Below are 18,603 nucleotides of genomic sequence, written 5' to 3' on the forward strand. Positions count from 1 at the left end.
TCAGCCTCTCCTCGTAGGGCTGTGCTCAAGGCCTCTCTCCAGCCTCGTCGACCTTCTCTGGACACGCTCAAGCATCTCAGTGTCCCTCCTAAACTGGGGGGCCCAGAACTGAACACCGTACTCAAGGTGTGGTCTAACCAGTGCAGAGTACAGGGGCAGAATGACCTCCCTGCTCCTGATGGCCACACCATTCCTGAGGCAGGCCAGGATGCCACTGGCTCTCTTGGCCACCTGGGCACACTGCTGGCTCATGTTCAGGCAGGTATCAATCAGCACCTCCAGATCCCTCTCTGTCTGGCTGCTCTCAGCCACTCCGACCCCAGCCTGTAACTCTGCATGGGGTTGTTGTAGCCAAAGTGCAGCACCCTGCACTTGGAGCTATTGAACCCCATCCCATTGGACTCTGCCCATCTGTCCAGGCGGTCAAGGTCCCGCTGCAGAGCCCTTCTGCCCTCCAACCCAGTCACATCTGCCCCCAGCTTAGTGTCATCTGCAAACTTGCTGATGACTGACTCCAAGCCCTCATCCAGATCATCTATGGAGATGTTAAAGAGGATGGGGCCCAGCACTGATCCCTGAGGGACACCACTAGTGACTGGCCGCCAGCTGCATGTGGCACCATTCACCACCACTCTCTGGGTCCGGCCCTCCAGCCAGTTCCTAACCCAGCACAGAGTGTTGCCATCCAAGCCATGGGCTGACAGCTTAGCCAGCAGTTTGCTGTGGGGGACAGTGTCAAAGGCCTTGCTGAAGTCCAGATAGACCACATCCACAGGCCTCCCCACATCCACCAAGTGGGTCACCTGATCATAGAAGGCGATCAGGTTAGAAAGGCAGGATCTGCCCTTCCTAAACCCATGCTGGATGGACCTGAGCCCTTTGCCATCCCTCAGGTGCGATATACATATATCCCTCAGGTGTGGATATACAAAAGCTCCTGCTGTGTCCCCAGCCCTGAAATTGATGTCCTTATGTAGAAATGAACAAAAGAAAACAGCCTACTAAAAACAAACAAGTGACAAGCCCACAGCAAACATTAGGAAGTGTATGTTTGGAGGGCTTGGGCAAGAAGCAGAAATAACTTGCTCTTGCTGAGTAAGAAAACCCAAAGTGCAGACCCACATTGTGAACAATTAAAACTCAGTTAACTTCTTACCATATTTAGATCATTCTGTAACTGCTGGTTCAAATTCAGGGAGTCTTTTACTTGAGCTTCCAGCATTGCAATCTTTTCCTCTTTCACAGCTAGTGTTGTTTTCAGTGTTGATTCAGTTTTGCTCTCCAGAATTTTGTATTTTCTGAAATACATGAGAATGCAGCTTTCCAGTGTCTGCCACTAGGATATGAACCATCATCTACACAGAAGACTTCACCTTCACCTATTCAAAATGTCACCATATGCTACATTATATGTGTTTGCTTCTTCAGGGGAATGATTTGCTCTACCACCACAGATCACTGGTGGCATATTATGGCTGGGGACCTTGCTTTTGGAAAATCCAATCAGTTTTAGAGGCAACACCAGCATGGCTCTACAGAAACAGCTAAGAGCTACATAACTTAAATCAGCATTCCTCTTTTTCCCCTTATTACACTACATAAATTTCTTTTCATGATTCTTTTGTACATTCTTGACAAAAGAAAGATTCACAGTGGATTCCAAAGGCTCCTATGAGATGAGTATGTTTCTCTAATTAAGCCTTACTAGGAGGCCTATATATATGTGGGTTGTTGGGTTGTTTCTTATTTGTTACCACAGTCCTTGCAGACTCATTTTTTGCAGTTGGAAATTACTTGGCAACATCTATGCTTATATTAACATGAAGTAATGACAGACACTAATAGACACCATTCTTACTTATAAGGAGAATGTAATGAGGAATTGTGATGGTTTGGGTATTCCCTGTCCCCCCCCCCCACACTTTAGAAATACCCAGACTAGTCTCAGCCAGCTCTGGGAATATGAATGAAGCTATTTATTTACAGCAGCACAATATACAAGCAGATATTTACAGTCTATACAGTTATAGACAGAAAAAGACAAGGTAAAAAGTAATACAGAAACACAACTCCCCTCCCAGAAACCTGAGTCCCCAGGAGGGGCTCTCAACCACCCCTGCACCTTCCCCCTGCCCCTCTCAACCTTACCCCAGTCCTAAGGAAGAATAGAGGTTCAGCCAAGAGGTTATAAAGCAAAGTGGGTTAGGCCAAATGGAAGGTGAGGTTAGGGAGATGTTGCTCAGTCAGCAGCCCAAGGCAGAGAGTGAGACAAAAATGGCCAGAGTGTTATCTAATGTTTTCATTTCTTCTTCAGCAAGACTCTGAGGGGAGCAGACATCACCACTGTTGTCCTTTCACAGCCTATGATCTAGTTCTTGTCACCAAAACATTCTAGCTAGCTTCAAACTAGCACAGGAATACACACTGCTACCCAGCTACTCTTCTGGGGGGTGGAGAGGGGACTGTGGAAACACTGGCTAGCACAAGAGAGAAAAATGGCATTTCATCCTTCCATCCAAGAAAAGTTTTGCAAAACTTGCAGCATAATACCAACTTTGCTACAGAAGGGCATGCTTTATGTCTAAAACTGGTAAACATAATTGCAGTGAGACAGATGAGAACCAAAACTAAAGGCAAAGGCCTTGAGACTTGAATTAGGTTAAGGAAGAGCCTGCAGAGTCAAAAGAATGACAAAGAGAAGCTCAGTTTCCTTACATGTCATCATTGCCATTGTCATCCTGTAGCAGCAGTTCTTTGTTCAACCCTATCTTCTCCAGTTCCTGGTTCAATTTGTCCAGCTCACTGGACAACTGTTGACTCTTCAGTTTTTCCAGGACCAAATCCTGCAACAACACTTACATGATTAGCTGCTGTGTAAAAAAAAGCCTTGTGATAATCGTCCAGTACTGAAGATACTTTTTTAAAGCCATTGGCTAAAATCCCAGCTCCAAGAAGGTCAACTAAAATTCTTCATCAGTGACAACTGAATGCAGAATTAAATTGATTGCTTTATTTATAGTTCACCTGAAATAAATCTGACGAATGCTTCTTTTGGCCTTTGACGCTCTCACTGTACTGAATTACTTTTGCCAACGCTGGCATCCTGCCCATCTGCCAAAAGAGGGAATGAGTGGGGGCCAGGAGACACCCTGCCCTTCTGCCACGAAAAGGATGCATGCGAGTCAGGAGACACCAGCAGAGGGAGCTCCCACCTCTAGGCGAGGACAAAGAGCCCTGCTGCAAAGCCCAGCTGACACTGGCACACACACAGAAGGAGCGTTCAAGTTTTCCCAGGCAGTATGGTCACGATGTTATTACCAAGAAACTCTGTGAGAGTGCATTTTCACAACCTACTCTGAGTTTTGACAGATGGCAGATTACTGCAAAGGTAAAATGCATAAATGGCACTGTCCTGCAAGAGACAGGACAGCTCCAGAGACTGGAGACCTGACTTGGGTACTTACTGACCTGCTCTGCTTTCTCATTCAGGTTTCCATGGAAGAAACTTAAAGAGAACCAGAAAAGGAAATCCTACGAGGAGATTTAGGGAGCTTATTCTTCCCCTGTACTCAGCACTGCTCAGGCCACACCTTGAGTACGGTGTCCAGTTCTGGGCCCCTCAATTCAAGAGAGATGTTGAGGTGCTGGAACGTGTCCAGAGAAGGGCAACAAAGCTGGTGAGGGGCCTGAAACACAAACCCTATGAGGAGAGGCTGAGGGAGCTGGGGGTGTGCAGCCTGCAGAAGAGGAGGCTCAGGGGGGACCTCATTGCTGCCTACAACTACCTGAAGGGAGGCTGTAGCCAGGTGGGGGGTGACCTCTTCTCCCAGACTATCAGCAATAGAACAAGGGGACACAGTCTCAAGTTGTGCCGGGGTAGGTCTGGTAGGTATAGGCTGGATGTTAGGAGGAAGGTCTTCCCAGAGAGAGTGATTGGCATTGGAATGGGCTGCCCAGGGAGATGGTGGAGGCACCGTCCCTTGAGGTCTTCAAGAAAAGACTGAATGAGGCACTCGGTGCCATGATCTGGTTGACTGGCTAGGGCTGGGTGCTAGGTTGGACTGGATGATCTTGGAGGTCTCTTCCAACCTGGTTGATTCTATGATTCTATGATTTGATGGAGCACTACTAGAAGGTATATGGGGACAATGCTTTGCTGTTAAGCCAGTAAAGTGGTCTGTGAGGAAATAACCTGAGAAGACATAATGCAAGCCTGCATGCTGAAAAAGGACAAATCTTTTTTTGGTGCATAGCCAAATTCCAAGATTCCTACCATTCCAAATTCTCTGAAATGCAAATGTGCCATTGAAAACTGCTTTGCTGATGTTTCTGTATTGAAGTTTTGTTAAACGAGGCATGGAGACGAAACAACAAAGTTAGCAAACATTTCTGAGTAATTTAAACAAAAGATTAGCCTGGATATCAAACAGAAGCAAGAGGAACCTTTCTTTTTGAAAAGGCTTTGTTAAAGATAAACTGTAGCTATTCAATCGTCCTCTGAGACACAAAATAGTAGCCACATATGGCAAGGGGGAAAAAAAAGGTAAAGTTAAGTTAATGCCACACCACAGTCTTCATGGAGGTCTTCAACGTCCGTGAATTTCTCTAGAATCACAGAATCAACCAGGTTGGAAGAGACCTCCAAGATCATCCAGTCCAACCTAGCACCCAGCCCTAGACAATCAACCAGACCATGGCACTAAGTGCCTCAGCCAGGCTTTTCTTGAACACCTTCTTGGGCAGTGCATTCCAATGCCAATCACTCTGGCAACAACTTCCTCCTAACATCCAGCCTATAATTCCCCTGGCACAACTTGAGACTGTGTCCCCTTGTTCTGTTGCTGGTTGTCTGGGAGAAAAGACCAATCCCACCTGGCTACAACCTCCCTTCAGGTAGTTGTAGACAGCAATGAGCTCTGCCCTGAGCCTCCTCTTCTCCAGGCTAAACAGCCCCAGTTCCCTCAGCCTCTCCTCATAGAGTTTGTGCTCCAGGCCCCTCACCAGCTTTGTTGCCCTTCTCTGGACACCTTCCAGCACCTCAACATCTCTCTTGAATTGATGGGCCCAGAACTGGACACCGTACTCAAGGTATGGCCTGACCAGTGCTGAGTACAGGGGCAGAATAACCTCCCTTGTCCTGCTGGCCACACTGCTCCTGCTCCAGGCCAGGATGCCATTGGCAATCTTGGCCACCTGGACACACTGCTTCAGCTACTATCTACCAGTACCCCCCAGGTCCCTTTCTTCCTGTCTGCTCTCTGCCACTCTGTCCCCAGCCTGTAGTGCTGCTTGGGGTTGTTGTGGCCAAAGTGCAGAACCCTGCACTTGGCCTTGTTAAATCTCATCCCATTGGCCTCTGCCCACCCATCCAGCCTGCCTAGGTCCCTAGAAACTGTAAGAAAGTAATTAAGGAAAAAAAGACTCACTTCTGTATGGGTAAGACTCACTTCTGTATGGGTCTGCACTAGTGGAAATTTGCAGAAGTCTGAGACAGGAAAGACTAAAAAGGAATCTTCTCAGAGATGCTACTATTTGTTTTTAAACAGCTGGGTAGAAACACAACTTGAAATTGTTACAAGTGTTTCTGATAAACTTTGTTTTTTCTTCTCAAAATTACACTAGTGCTTCAAAAATGAAACTAACTTTAAATTTTCAAGTGATTGCTCACTGTATTAGTCTTGCTAAACATATTTATTTTACTAAGCTACCTCAGCATAGACCATTTTCTTCTGAATGCTCTTTCACAGGAAATCCTGTTTCCAGATGGACAACAGCAGTTGGGACAACCAATGAAAGCAAGCTGAAATAACCTGAATCTGTTCACAGACTGCCTCTAGGAGTGCCAGTGAAAGGGTTGTCACGTGGGATGGTTTCTGTCCTAGCTAAGTCTGGTTTAGAACAGAAATATTATTAATACATATTCAAGAAGCATTCTGATTTCTAGGCTTAAGCTCACCTGCTGGAGCTCCCATATTGGCAGTTTTGTGATCATAGGGTTAGAGAAAGTATCAAAGTCTTTGGTTTACAACTACCACATGTGGGAGCTGTGTTAAAACTGTACTCTATGTGAAAAAAAAAAAAGGATGTCACTTGGAGACTTTGTGTGGACACAAAATGATAAACTGCCATTTTGGGATTGTTTAGCCTGGAGAAGAGGAGGCTCAGGGGTGACCTTATTGCTGTCTACAACTACCTGAAGGGTGGTTGTGGCCAGGAGGAGGTTGCTCTCTTCTCTCAGGTGGCCAGCGCCAGAACGAGAGGACACAGCCTCAGGCTGCACCAGGGGAAATTTAGGCTCGAGGTGAGGAGAAAGTTCTTCACTGAGAGAGTCATTGGACACTGGAATGGGCTGCCCGGGGAGGTGGTGGAGTTGCCATCCCTGGAGCTGTTCAAGGCAGGATTGGACGTGGCACTTGGTGCCATGGTCTAGCCTTGAGCTCTGTGGTAAAGGGTTGGACTTGATGGTCTGTGAGGTCTCTTCCAACCCTGATGATACTGTGATACTGTGATTTTTGAGGGGTTCTACTTTTAAAGGCAACACTCTCCAATGATGGTTGCTAACACTGTGAAGATCTAGCTCGTGTATTCAACCGTCATGGACAGATGTCTCCCTTTATGTCAGAGTTCAAAAAGCATCATACTGAAAGCAGCAGTATTATTTTGCTTACCTCTCTCAATGTAGCTAGTGTTCTTTTATCAATTTTAACTTGCTTCATGAGATCTTTATTGTCCTTTTCAAATTCTTTCAGCTTATTAGATGAATCTCTGAACCAAGCAATTTCCTTTTCTAGTGTCTTGTTTTCTTTCTCAGCAGCTGCCAACTTTACTGTACTATCATCCAAAATAGCATCTTTCAGCTCCACTTGCTGCCAAAGCCGTTTGGTCTCTTTCTCCAGCATTTTTTTATCTTTCTCAAGCTGGGACATTTCCTGTTCCAGGACTTTGTTCTCCTTTTCTAACCTCTCTAATCGTTTGGCAGAAATCTTTAGCTCTTCGAGATTTCTCTGGAGGACCTGATTTTCACTCTCCATTCCCTGTATTTCTTTCTCTAACTCTTGGACCTTTCTGCTGCTGTTGTCCACAATTTGCTGAAGTCTCTGGTTTTCAGAGCTGACAGTCTGATAGCTTAGCTCCAGCCTCTCTGATTTCTTGCTCATGGCTTTTAAGGTTTCCACATTCTTTCTTAGTTCTTCTTTCTCCCTCTCTAAATCCCTATTTTCAGCTTCTATTTGTGCCATTTTTGTGCTGGTAAATCTCATGGTCTCCACTACTCTCCTAAGCTCCATATTTTCTTCATCCAATTGCTTGTTGTCCCTTTCCAGGTCTCCAAGCCGGATGGAAACATTCTGCAATGTGTCCAGGGTTTTTCTTAGCTTCCTGTTTTCCACTTCCAGATTCCCATTCTCCTGCTCAAGAACCTCAACTTTTTCTGTCACTATTTTCATTGCTGCTGCTTTCTTTGTGAGCTGCTCATTCTCCCTCTCCAGCCGATGGAGTTCTTTTTCCATTTCTTCCACTCTTTCCACTTTTTCTTTAACCTGGTCAAAATCCTTTTGCAATTGTTTCTTCTCAAATTCCAGCTTGCTCAGTTTGCTACTGGTCTCTGTAACTGTTTCATGAAGCATCCTATTCTCTTTTTCAGTATCCTTTACTCTTGCCTCGCTACTCACTTGAGATCTTTGTCTCAGGGATAAAACCACTTGATTAAGGTGATCATTTTCCTGTTTAAGGTCCTTTATCTACACAAACAAAAAGAAAAGTAACAGAAATACTGCTCAGCCACCTTACAAAGCATGGTACAGGTTAGCCCCAAAGCAGTCAGATTGTTAATAAAATCATACCCATTTAATTCACGTCAAATCTCCCAATACATTTCCCTGTCTGAAAGCAACAACAACCCAAGCTCATGAGAAAAACTGTCACCTTTGGGAACCCATGATCATAACAAATTAACAATAGTGCTGTATTCCTCCTACCACATGAGGAGCTCAAGGTACACAGAAAAACTAGAAAAGGGATATTCAGGGAACACCTTGGAGAAGATGCTTAATCATTCCTAACAAGAGTTACCTTTCTGTTTAGGTTAACATTTACCTCTGGGATCTGAAGACACAATTATCTTTGATAAGGCATCAAAAACTCCAAAACATTGTCACAGTTGTAGCTTTCATTAAGGGCAAACTTCAGCTGAAGCCACTGTGATTAGTCAGCAACTTGCATTTAATTCTTATCTAGATAATAGCCACAGAAATAAAAAAAGACTTGCACCTGAAAAGTTTAACCTGCCCTTTTCTGCCAATTGAGGGTACCTGTGGTTTTACTTCCTGTCTTACTTGTAAAGTATTCACTAAATCTTGCTACACAAGTCTGTGTATGTTCTAAGTAAAATATAGCAATGTGGTGGTAAAGTGCAGTTTCCTAGGTAGAAGTCTTGTTAAGAATTCTCCAGGATGAAAGCACTACAAAAATAAGATATTTTGTTGCCTAACCTTCACCTCACAAAACCTGGAGTAAATCTGAATACAGGGTGAAAATACACTGAGGAGCTTCCAAGGATCTGTGTCTATGTTTTCTCCACTACTCAAATTAATACAGATGACCCCTTGCATGAATCTGCTAATAGGATAGGTTCAAGACATTGCATATGAACTGCAGCACAGTATTAAAAGCTGCAGGGCATTGAAAATAGCAGTTCAGAAGACCTAAATGCTTTCTCAGCATCTTTTAAAATAGAGCTAAGAGCATTAAGTGGATAAAAACAAACACCAAAATCACCACCAACCAACAATCAGAACATAGGGCTGGCAGAAGACTAAACTTCTGCAGTAAAATAGGAGCTTAAGATCCAGCACTTTTTTTTCCCCCCAAAGAGAGAGGTTCTGTCCTTACAGACAGCCTGAAGATCCCCCTGTGGTAACAGGGGCAATAGCTAGCAAAACTAGCTTTTACTTCCATTTGAACAACTTCAACCAGCACTTCAGAGCTCTGAAATTGCCCCGTTTCCCTGGGAGAATCAGATGCTCTGAACAGCATCAGTAAACTACCTCTACTGAGCATAACGCGTTGATATTACATTTGTAAAGTCTGCACCTGTCTGTCTTTGTCAGCTTTTAGTGTCTCCATGGCGACTTGTAACTGTTCTTTATCTTTTATCAGCTCCTCGCTCAAGGTCTCCAGATCTTGATTGCTTTGCTTCTCTTTTTCAATTTGATTTTGTAACTTCTCAATCTGTGCAGAGAGAACAAACCAAAAGACATCAGCCATGGCTGGACGCAATGACTGTGCACTTTTAAGTTGTTTTGAAGACTGGAGAGGAGTAAGACAGAGGTTATGGCTGAAGCTTCCCTTCTTGTCAGTCTCAGAGGAGGAAATGGTCTATTCTTTTTTTCTCACAGTGCCAAGAATCTCCTTCATGTCTATTAAGGTCATAGCACATAAGACAGAGTGGTAAGACATGCTTCACCTGCCTGCCTGAATGTCCTGTTATGCTCCTGTTGGCATAACAGGATTAAGTTTCTGGTGCTCACCATTCTGAGGGACTTGCCTCCCCTCCTAGCCTCTTGAGTACTGATGGCTTTAATCGACCAGAGAAAGTTACTCATGCAGAGGAAGTTCAGACAACTCAGTGAGAAACAATTAAAAAAAAAATTAAGAAGAGAAGTAAAGGAATTTCCAAGTTGACCTTTCCTCTCCCTGCACTCTGTTGGTCTTCGGTTTTCCCCAGCAAGTAACAATATTGCATTTGAAAAACTTGTGAATAAGGCCTCAGTACTACCATAGGTAATGTCTGGGACTCTCTCCTTTTCAACACGTAGTTGTAATGCTTTAAGCACTGAAAAAAGCAGCAGCTCTTCAGTATTTAGAAGCAAGAGGCTCAGAGAGCCAGGTTCTCCAAGTCACTAAGTATTTCTTTTCATGCTTGTGAAGTACTGTGAGCACCTACAGCTCTACACAAATATCAGCTCATTTCTTTGGTGTTGGTATTATGAACTTTGCCAGCAGTGAAAATGACAGTGAAAAAGGTATTAATAATTCTTACCAGTGAGAAATAGCTGGAGGCTGGGCTCTGCCTATGTCAACATGTGCCTCATTACAGGAAGTGTTTAAACAAGCAGGGGCTGCCCAGATTGAAGATAAGAGCCTAACGGTTAGAAATGTAACCACTTTAAGGTTCACTGGTCTCAAAGCAGCTGCTCAGAGAAAGCTGGAATAACCTCAGTAACTCAGCAATAGCTGGTTTGCATTAGCACCTCCCAGAAAACCGGAGGCAAGTAAAATCTTCCTGTTACACCTTACTTCAGTCCAAGAAGTGAGGAATGCAGAGAAGGCATGTACTAGGACTGCTACTACTTGAGTGTGCCTTGAAGGAAGTTTTTCTACCACCGGTTCCTCTTAAAACTTTGCAAGAAAGGAAAAAAAGATGTACATGACTTTTGCTTCGTATCATCTCCTCCTGTACTACATGAATAATCCAGCTCTGGTCCTTTCCAAGTACTAAATCAGTGGACTGACAAGCATATTCAAACACCTTTTGAACATCTCAGACAGTGGATGAAATCTGACTGCAGTCAGAGGATTTTATGGAGGCAAGACTTCATTATGGCTATCTCAGGAAAGCGACAAAAACTCCACAGGCACACAATGCCTGAGAAAAACATTGCTTTATCTCTTGACCTCTGACTTCACACATTTGTCTTTAACAGTTCAAGAACTGTTGCTCTCTCCTCTGCCTGCTGTACTCATCATTCTGCAATAAATCAGACACTTACCCCGCTGTACTCATTTCCCCTAGCACAACCTCCTGTGCGTCCACATATCCTCTAGCTAAGGGAATACATATGTGAGGGATATAGAAAAACAGGTTAAAAACCCTAAAGTAAATCAAACCATCTCAAATTATGATTATTTCACGTGTCATATGTCAGATCTCTGTACACTGAGAGGCATGGCTCTCTCAGACTACAGAATACTGTCTACTAACTTTTTTCCCTCAAGTCTCTCTGAATGGGAGGTGTCATCCATCAGAAATTTAATTGGCCTGTGGTGTTCAGCCAACAGCTCCCATTACATTTTGAGTTTCTCTGGTGAAGAGTTCACACATTTCTGTTGCTTTTAATAGTAATATTTTACCTGCCAGTTTTTCCTCATTGGTTTGATACATTCAGTGCAACCCTTTCACCACACAGACCCTCCTAGATACTGTTTTTTGTCCTGCTTAACAACCTAACTTTTATGTGGCCCCACAATGTCAATGTCTTCATCATAATCATAAACATCAGACAGATCCTGCAATCACAACTACTGGCACCAATACGATGCCATAACAAGAGATGCTTGCAAGACTGTGCCTGGGACACATCCAAAGGCTGACCACAGCTTTCAAGTGATTTAAACTGCTGTATACCACAGGTATCTTCTGAGTGCTTTACAAGCCTTGATCTCAAATTTTAAGCATGCAGATTAGAGCTGGATCAAATTACTCATACAACAACAGGTCACATGGGAGTGTGGAAAGAGAAGTACAATGAACTAAACCGTTGCAATTCTCCTTGTTCACAGAAGAAAGCCAAGAAGCAGAAATGGTCTCTCGATTTGGCAAAAGAATCTCTCCAGAAAATGGGATAATTCAATGATTTCCCTGGCAGACAAAAATGGCACTCTTCTAGTTCAAATCTGGTAATTCATGACTAGCATTTCACATCCAGATTGTTTCTCCCCTTGTCTTCTAAAACATTCAATTATCCCAAGGGCAGGCCAGAGATAACCAAATCTCAGTATCAGTGTTTTAGACATGTGCAGGTTATGGCAGTAATGTGAAAAGGAGACCTAGGCCTTACATTCTGGACAATTTAGCACAGTTATGAAGCGAGGGAAAGACTGACACAGAAATGTTTTATAATCAGACTAGCAAGTGCTTGGCTTAGCCAGGGTGCAAGTTACTAGCCCGACAAAAATGAAGCTAATAGCTGAAGGTGAACTGCACACTGTTTCTCAAGGACAAGCAGAAATGGCATTTTATCTAAATGTAATCACACTCAATAACAGAGTGTAACAGATATGTGTGGATATAAATTTTAGAAGTGATGACCTGCATATTTGTTACAAAGATTGTAACAACTTGGATCGCTGCAGAGCGGGAGACACTAGAGAACTTCTAACAAGGCCAAGTGCAGGATTCTGCACTTTGGCCACAACAACCCCAAGCAGCACTACAGGCTGGGGACTGAGTGGCTGAAAAGCAGCCAGGAGGAAAGGGACCTGGGGGTACTGACAGATAGTAGGCTGAAGATGAGGCAGCAGTGTGCCCAGGTGGCCAAGAGAGCCAATGGCATCCTGGCCTGCATCAGGAGCAGTGTGGCCAGCAGGACAAGGGAGGTTATTCTGCCCCTGTACTCAGCACTGCTCAGGCCACACCTTGAGTGCTGTGTCCAGTTCTGGGCCCTCAATTCAAGAGAGATGTTGAGGTGCTGGAACGTGTCCAGAGAAGGGCAACAAAGCTGGTGAGGGGCCTGGAACACAAACCCTATGAGGAGAGGCTGAGGGAGCTGGGGGTGTGCAGCCTGGAGAAGAGGAGGCTCAGGGGCGACCTCATTGCTGTCTACAACTACCTGAAGGGACATTGTAGCCAGGTGGGGGGTGGCCTCTTCTCCCAGGTAACCAGCAATAGAACAAGGGGACACAGTCTCAAGTTGTGCCAGGGTAGGTCTAGGCTGGTTGTTAGGAGGAAGTTGTTGGCAGAGAGAGTGATTGGCATTGGAATGGGCTGCCCAGGGAGGTGGTGGAGGCACCGTCCCTGGAGGTGTTCAAGGAAAGCCTGGATGAGGCACTTAGTGCCATGGTCTGGTTGACTGGCTAGGGCTGGGTGCTAGGTTGGACTGGATGATCTTGGAGGTCTCTTCCAACCTGGTTAATTCTATGACTCTATGATTCTAATAAGCCAAACAGACAGGACAAAAGAGCTGATCCAGGACTATGGACAGCAAAACCAACTTATTTCAAGCTAAATTAACCTGAGTTCACCTATGTGATTTATTTGACTTACACAGAAACAGTACTGAAAATTCCAAAGAGAATATTTAAACGTAGCCACGGCCTATTTACCTAGAAGTGACTACCAAAAGGAGAAAAAACCAAGCACTGAATGACAGCTTTTATGAAACAGGAATAGTCACTTTTTACAAAGATGGAGGTAAGAACCAGTGAAATGGAAGGTAATAGACTACATCAATGCTAGACCTCAAAGAAACTCATGGGCCCAAAAACCTTCTTCTCTGTAACATGGGTGAATTCCCTGCAAACCATCACTGTTTAGGAATGCTGCACAGCCTCATGTGAGCTGTGATTAAGTACTAAAGAGCTCTGTTTGTTCCTGTGAGCAAATTACCTTTACCTTTTTGCTAAGTTGCTGATTTTCCTTTTCCAGTTCCACGAACTTTAGGCTGCTCTCTCTGGAGGTCAAGGAAGCATCTCTCAGCTCTTGGATTGTGTTCTGCAAGCTCTGATTATCCTTCTCTAGCTTCAGTATGCGACTGGAAGCACATTCATTCAACTCAAACACAAAGGACTTTCTGGCTGTTTAAACATGAGAATGAGAAGGTAGAATTAACCAATTCACAAACATCTCCCATCCTAGGTCCTTAAGATTCACTTGTATAAAGATACTTGCAGTCAGATCCTTATCATTTGACTGCTAAGTAAACACTGTTAAAAACAGAATCCCTTTCCACAGATAACAAGACCTCTAATAAATAGGAAATTATCTGAACAGATAACTATCTTAAAAGTTACTTCAGGTTCCTAACCCCTCTTAAAAGTTTACTTAGTCATGTTAGTGTGTAATGTTAGGAGGAAAACATAGTTTGATATCCTGTCATACTTTCAGCAGAGGAAATGAACTGAGGCAGGAAGTAAACCGCTGCAAAGTGCTAAAAAATTGCAAAACTATGCACTCCCAGAAGCTAGTGAAAACTTCAGCATTTAATCACTAGTCACATAAGAATCTTTTACAAAGGCAAGTTACAGGGCTTATCTTCTCATAAACTCCATGCAGGATCAAGGAAGGTATTTTACTACTAACCACAGGACATCCATCAGAACGTTGATCACAGAGAAGCACCTAAAGCTGAAATTTCAGAACTAAGAACGTCTATGCAAGTTTTACAACAGAGATGTTATTTTACTCTAAATGTTTGTAGATCAAATGTCTCAATACCTCTCAGGCTTAACTCCAAGCATGAAAGCCTTACTGTTCTATTCATTTCTTTGCTCAGCACTTGAGTAATTACGAGAGCAACTCTGTTTCACATGGAGTAACTGCCATCCTTCACCTCAAAACCACATTTCATATGAAATTGCCTTTAACATTGACTTTATACTTCAGAAGATTATTCAGTCCTGCTCAACAAAGAATGGTAACACTCTATTTGTCTTTTTTTAATGGAGAGTTCTGGTCAAATAAAGACTCAAATAGTAAACATTAACTAAACAGTCTGGTAGAGTTGTGAGCTGAAGCAAAGCCCATCTAAATTACTTTTTACCACACTTGTTTTTAAAATGATGTTAAATATTCCAAAGCAGCAGGTAAAATCTTGTGTTAGCTGCCACCTTTGCAGACTCAACTTGATATCTAGGAGCAGTTTTGCAGACTGACCCCATTTGTACAAAGGAGCTGCATTCAGAACAGCAAAACACATCAAAATGGAATTTCTTAAAGAGAATTACTGTATCAGTAGGACAGTATTTCTGCAAAGTAATTTCAAAATGTCATGTTTTTAGGGCTCTTTTAAAAATCAGGTTTCCTTCAATAACTTTTTCCTATTTTAAAAAAAAGATTACTGATGTTCTCAGCTCTTATTCTCTTTCTTTTTGCTTAATCAGAGAGGTTCTGGTGGTCTAGTGCTGAAATGTCAAACATCGGTGCAGTGAAGGAATCTCAACTTGTCTTATTTTTTAACTTAAGCCACTTTACTGAGAAAATGTTGAAAGTTGGACAGAAATTATTAGGAGATAATGAAATAAAACTTGTGTCCTCCTTTCTGTTACATTACTATAGAAACCACATTGGGAAGAGGGCAAACCCTGCTATTTGAATCAAGCCAGAAAATTAGATACATTCGCATTTTCCTGAAATATTCTTCATCCTAATTTTTAAGTTTTGAGGTAATTGTGTGTTGTTTTTTTTATCCCACGGCCCAGTATAATAAGCAGTACCCTTAATTACACATAACGAGTAATAGCGTGCCATTCAGTAGGCCAGTAGGACAAGGGAGGTTATTCTGCCCCTGTACTCAACACTGGTCAGGCCACACCTTGAGTACTGTGTCCAGTTCTGGGCCCCTCCATTCAAGAGAGATGTTGAGGTGCTGGAACGTGTCCAGAGAAGGGCAACAAAGCTGGTGAGGGGCCTGGAACACAAACCCTATGAGGAGAGGCTGAGGGAGCTGGGGTTGTTAAGCCTGCAGAAGAGGAGGCTCTGGGGTGACCTCATTGCTGCCTACAACTACGTGAAGGGAGGCTGTAGCCAGGTGGGGGGTGGCCTCTTCTCCCAGGCAACCAGCAACAGAACAAGGGGACACAGTCTCAAGTTGTGCCGGGGAAAGTATAGGCTGGATGTTAGGAGGAAGTTGTTGTCAGAGAGAGTGATTGGCATTGGAATGGGCTGCCCAGGGAGGTGGTGGAGTCACCGTCCCTGGAGGTGTTCAAGGAAAGCCTGGATGAGGCACTTAGTGCCATGGACTGGTTGACTGGCTAGGGCTGGGTGCTAGGTTGGACTGGATGATCTTGGAGGTCTCTTCCAACCTGGTTGATTCTGTGATTCTATGATTCACTTCTCAGGCTAAGGTAAACCTGCTTTGCAAGACTGTTAATTGAAAATAACTATTGGCCATTAATATTAGTCAAAAGAACTCAGGCTCTGGACAGAAGCAGATTTGAGAACTGACGCCAGACACACATTCAGTTATGTTACATAACAAAGTTATTCATCTAGATAGCTTTACCAAAAACTGAACATCTGCTTAACACTGTCTGGATGTGTTCCTCTGTTATCTGTGTTAGATAGTATTGTCCTGCTCCGGCAGGATGGTTGGATTTGATGATCTCTTTGGGTCCCTTCCAACCCCTAACATCCTATGACCTCCTATGACCTATAACTCAAATTCATTCCTACATCCTCATACACAAAGCCTAACATGCAAGGCTTAGCAAAATCAGGTGCACACTGAATTGCATGAAACAGCTTGTGTTTCCTAAGTTCCACTCAGCATTGTTATTTAGGCTGGTGGTATAGACAGAATGACACAGAAACCAATGTCAGAGCCTGATTAGTCAAGGAAGCATTAGTTGTGTTTGTGAGAGTAACGGAAATCAAACCAACCATTCAAAAAAATTATTCACCCAGTGATTTTAACAGCACACATTTTTCTGTATCTAGTAAAAATAAATGACCTCAGCATGCACTACTTCCTGGGACTTAAAGACCAGCTAATTGTCTGTACTAATTGTACTAAAGAATACTAAAGATCACAGACTCCTCCCAGCCATTCAGTTAGAAATATCCAGTGTTCAGTTGACATTTCTGCTGTGTCATTTACAAAGCTTTCTTTTTACAATAAAAAAGTAATTTTATTTAAAAGTCAATCACTCACTGATAAATAGAACAAAAAGGAAGACACTTCCAAAGAAAGTCAAAGAAACTGTAACAAATACACTTTATAAGTTCCAAAAAACTAAGCTTAAAGTCAAGTAGCTGAATGCGGGAAATGAAGCTCCTGTTTCCAATTCAGTTAGCCAAGCAGTCTATTCTGAAAGAGACCACAAACACAAGAACTACTCCAAGTGGTACTCACTGTCTGCAAGATCTGTGCTTTTAGACAGCTGTTCTAGCTCCCAGCCTAGGTGTACAGATTCATTCATGCTCTGTTTCTGTGCAATCTCCAACACCATGTTCTCCTCCAGCAGCTCTTCAATTCTCTTCTTGTCTGTGTCCCGGTCCTGTGCAAAACAGGCATGAATGAAAATGCATCTTCAGCTTATCCCTAAGATTTTTCTGTCAGTTGCACTGCTACAAACACAACACGTTGAGGACAGAAGAGTCTCCCTAAACCCTGTGTGTTTTTATGCTGAAATACACACACAGCATTAAATGTTTGCTGTGAGCCACCATGTGTACACAGGGTGCAGGGCACAGACACTCAACTGGTTGGGTCTGTAATACACTTGAGAGAGAAAGGGACTGGAGTGAGAACTTCGGGGTACTGGCAGGGCCCCAGTACAGGCCAAGGCAAGCAAGCCAGGCTGGATTGAAGCTGTCTCCAGAGCTAAGCTCTTCGCAAACATGCAGCATGATGCACCGACACAATGGTACCTCTGCAGATACAACCTTGAATTCTACTGAGCTTCTTCAACTCATTGCATGAAAATTGGATCTATTCATATGGATTGGCAAGTAACATCCAGCTTGATATGGGTTTTTAACTATCCAGGAAACAGACCTGGACAAAGAATCTGCCATTGCTTCTTTCGACTGTTTGGTCTGTTTGTATTTGTGGAAGCTGAAGCTGTGCCTTGGAGGGCCCCAGATTTTCAGAAATTATCCAAAAAATCACCAAGTCACTCAGAAAAACATCATCATTCAAAATCACCAATCACTCTGGAAACGTTGGAGCGTGATACGACCCTTAAAATGCACGGAACCAGTGATTAAACCTCACTTCACTGCTGTCTACAACTACCTGAAGGGAGGCTGTAGCCAGGTGGGGTTGGTCTCTTCTCCCAGGCAACCACCAATAGAAGGGGACACAGTCTCAAGTTGTGCTGGGGGAGGTCTAGGCTGCATGTTAGGAGGAAGTTCTTGCCAGAGAGAGTGATTGGCATTGGAATGGGCTGCCCAGGGAGGTGGTGTCACCTCCAGGGAGTCACCGTCCCTGGAGGTGTTCAAGAAAAGACTTAGTGCCATGGTCTAGTCCATAGGCTAGGGCTGGGTGCTAGGTTGGACTGGATGATCTTGGAGGTCTCTTCCAACCTGGTTGATTCTATGATTCCATGATTCACAGAACACCTTCAGTATCTCTTGTTTCCAGTAGACCCTGCTGGAAACCCTACACAGATAAACCCACAAGAATTCAAAACAGTGGGACAAGAGAAGACTGTTCACTGTAAACAGAGCATTTATTATTTCTAGTGCTTTTTATTTGTAGACAATCTGCCACTTCTTAACATTTCCTTGTCTGTGAAGCAGTAAGCCATGAGTTTGGCTTGCATGGAAATGAATTTTGGAAGTTTGTATCTTTTACAGAGGTGATGGATTCTTAAAGTCACCATAATGGCTGGGAGGTTCGGTTCCACAAGAAAGGTTGTTGACTACAGGAGATTTAATTTCATACATTTAGCAAGTTCTTAAGTATCCAACAGATTTTAACATCTCCATTACCAATATATATGAAAGAAATCTGTCTCTTAAAATAGCATCAAATGAAACTCATCAGTCTCACACAAAGTAGCATTAGTAACATTTACACTGGTAACACAGTATTCCAAGGATTCATCTACACCGAGTTCAAAGTAACTATCTATTTAAAAGCATTGCTGATTTATTTGTCTCCA

At 43.4% G+C, this 18,603-nt stretch overlaps 1 protein-coding gene across 3 annotated transcripts in view; it reads right to left on the reverse strand.

Annotated features, from left to right (window-relative positions):
- Positions 1-18,603, reverse strand: part of CCDC88C (coiled-coil domain containing 88C) — a 119,822-nt gene that overhangs the window by 26,015 nt on the left and 75,204 nt on the right. For 2 of the 3 annotated variants that reach the window (XM_064151705.1, XM_064151723.1), the window contains 6 exons: positions 16,848-16,992; positions 13,391-13,572; positions 9,091-9,228; positions 6,669-7,739; positions 2,716-2,843; positions 1,157-1,298 (listed from right to left, as the gene is read on the reverse strand). In XM_064151705.1, the coding sequence (XP_064007775.1) occupies positions 1,157-1,298; positions 2,716-2,843; positions 6,669-7,739; positions 9,091-9,228; positions 13,391-13,572; positions 16,848-16,992 (1,806 nt within the window). The remainder of the gene's footprint in view (positions 1-1,156; positions 1,299-2,715; positions 2,844-6,668; positions 7,740-9,090; positions 9,229-13,390; positions 13,573-16,847; positions 16,993-18,603) is intronic. The other variant, XM_064151714.1, reaches the window with a different exon arrangement.

The sequence above is a fragment of the Pogoniulus pusillus genome, chromosome 1, assembly GCF_015220805.1.
Source record: "Pogoniulus pusillus isolate bPogPus1 chromosome 1, bPogPus1.pri, whole genome shotgun sequence".
In the NCBI taxonomy this organism is placed as follows: Eukaryota; Metazoa; Chordata; class Aves; order Piciformes; family Lybiidae; genus Pogoniulus; species Pogoniulus pusillus.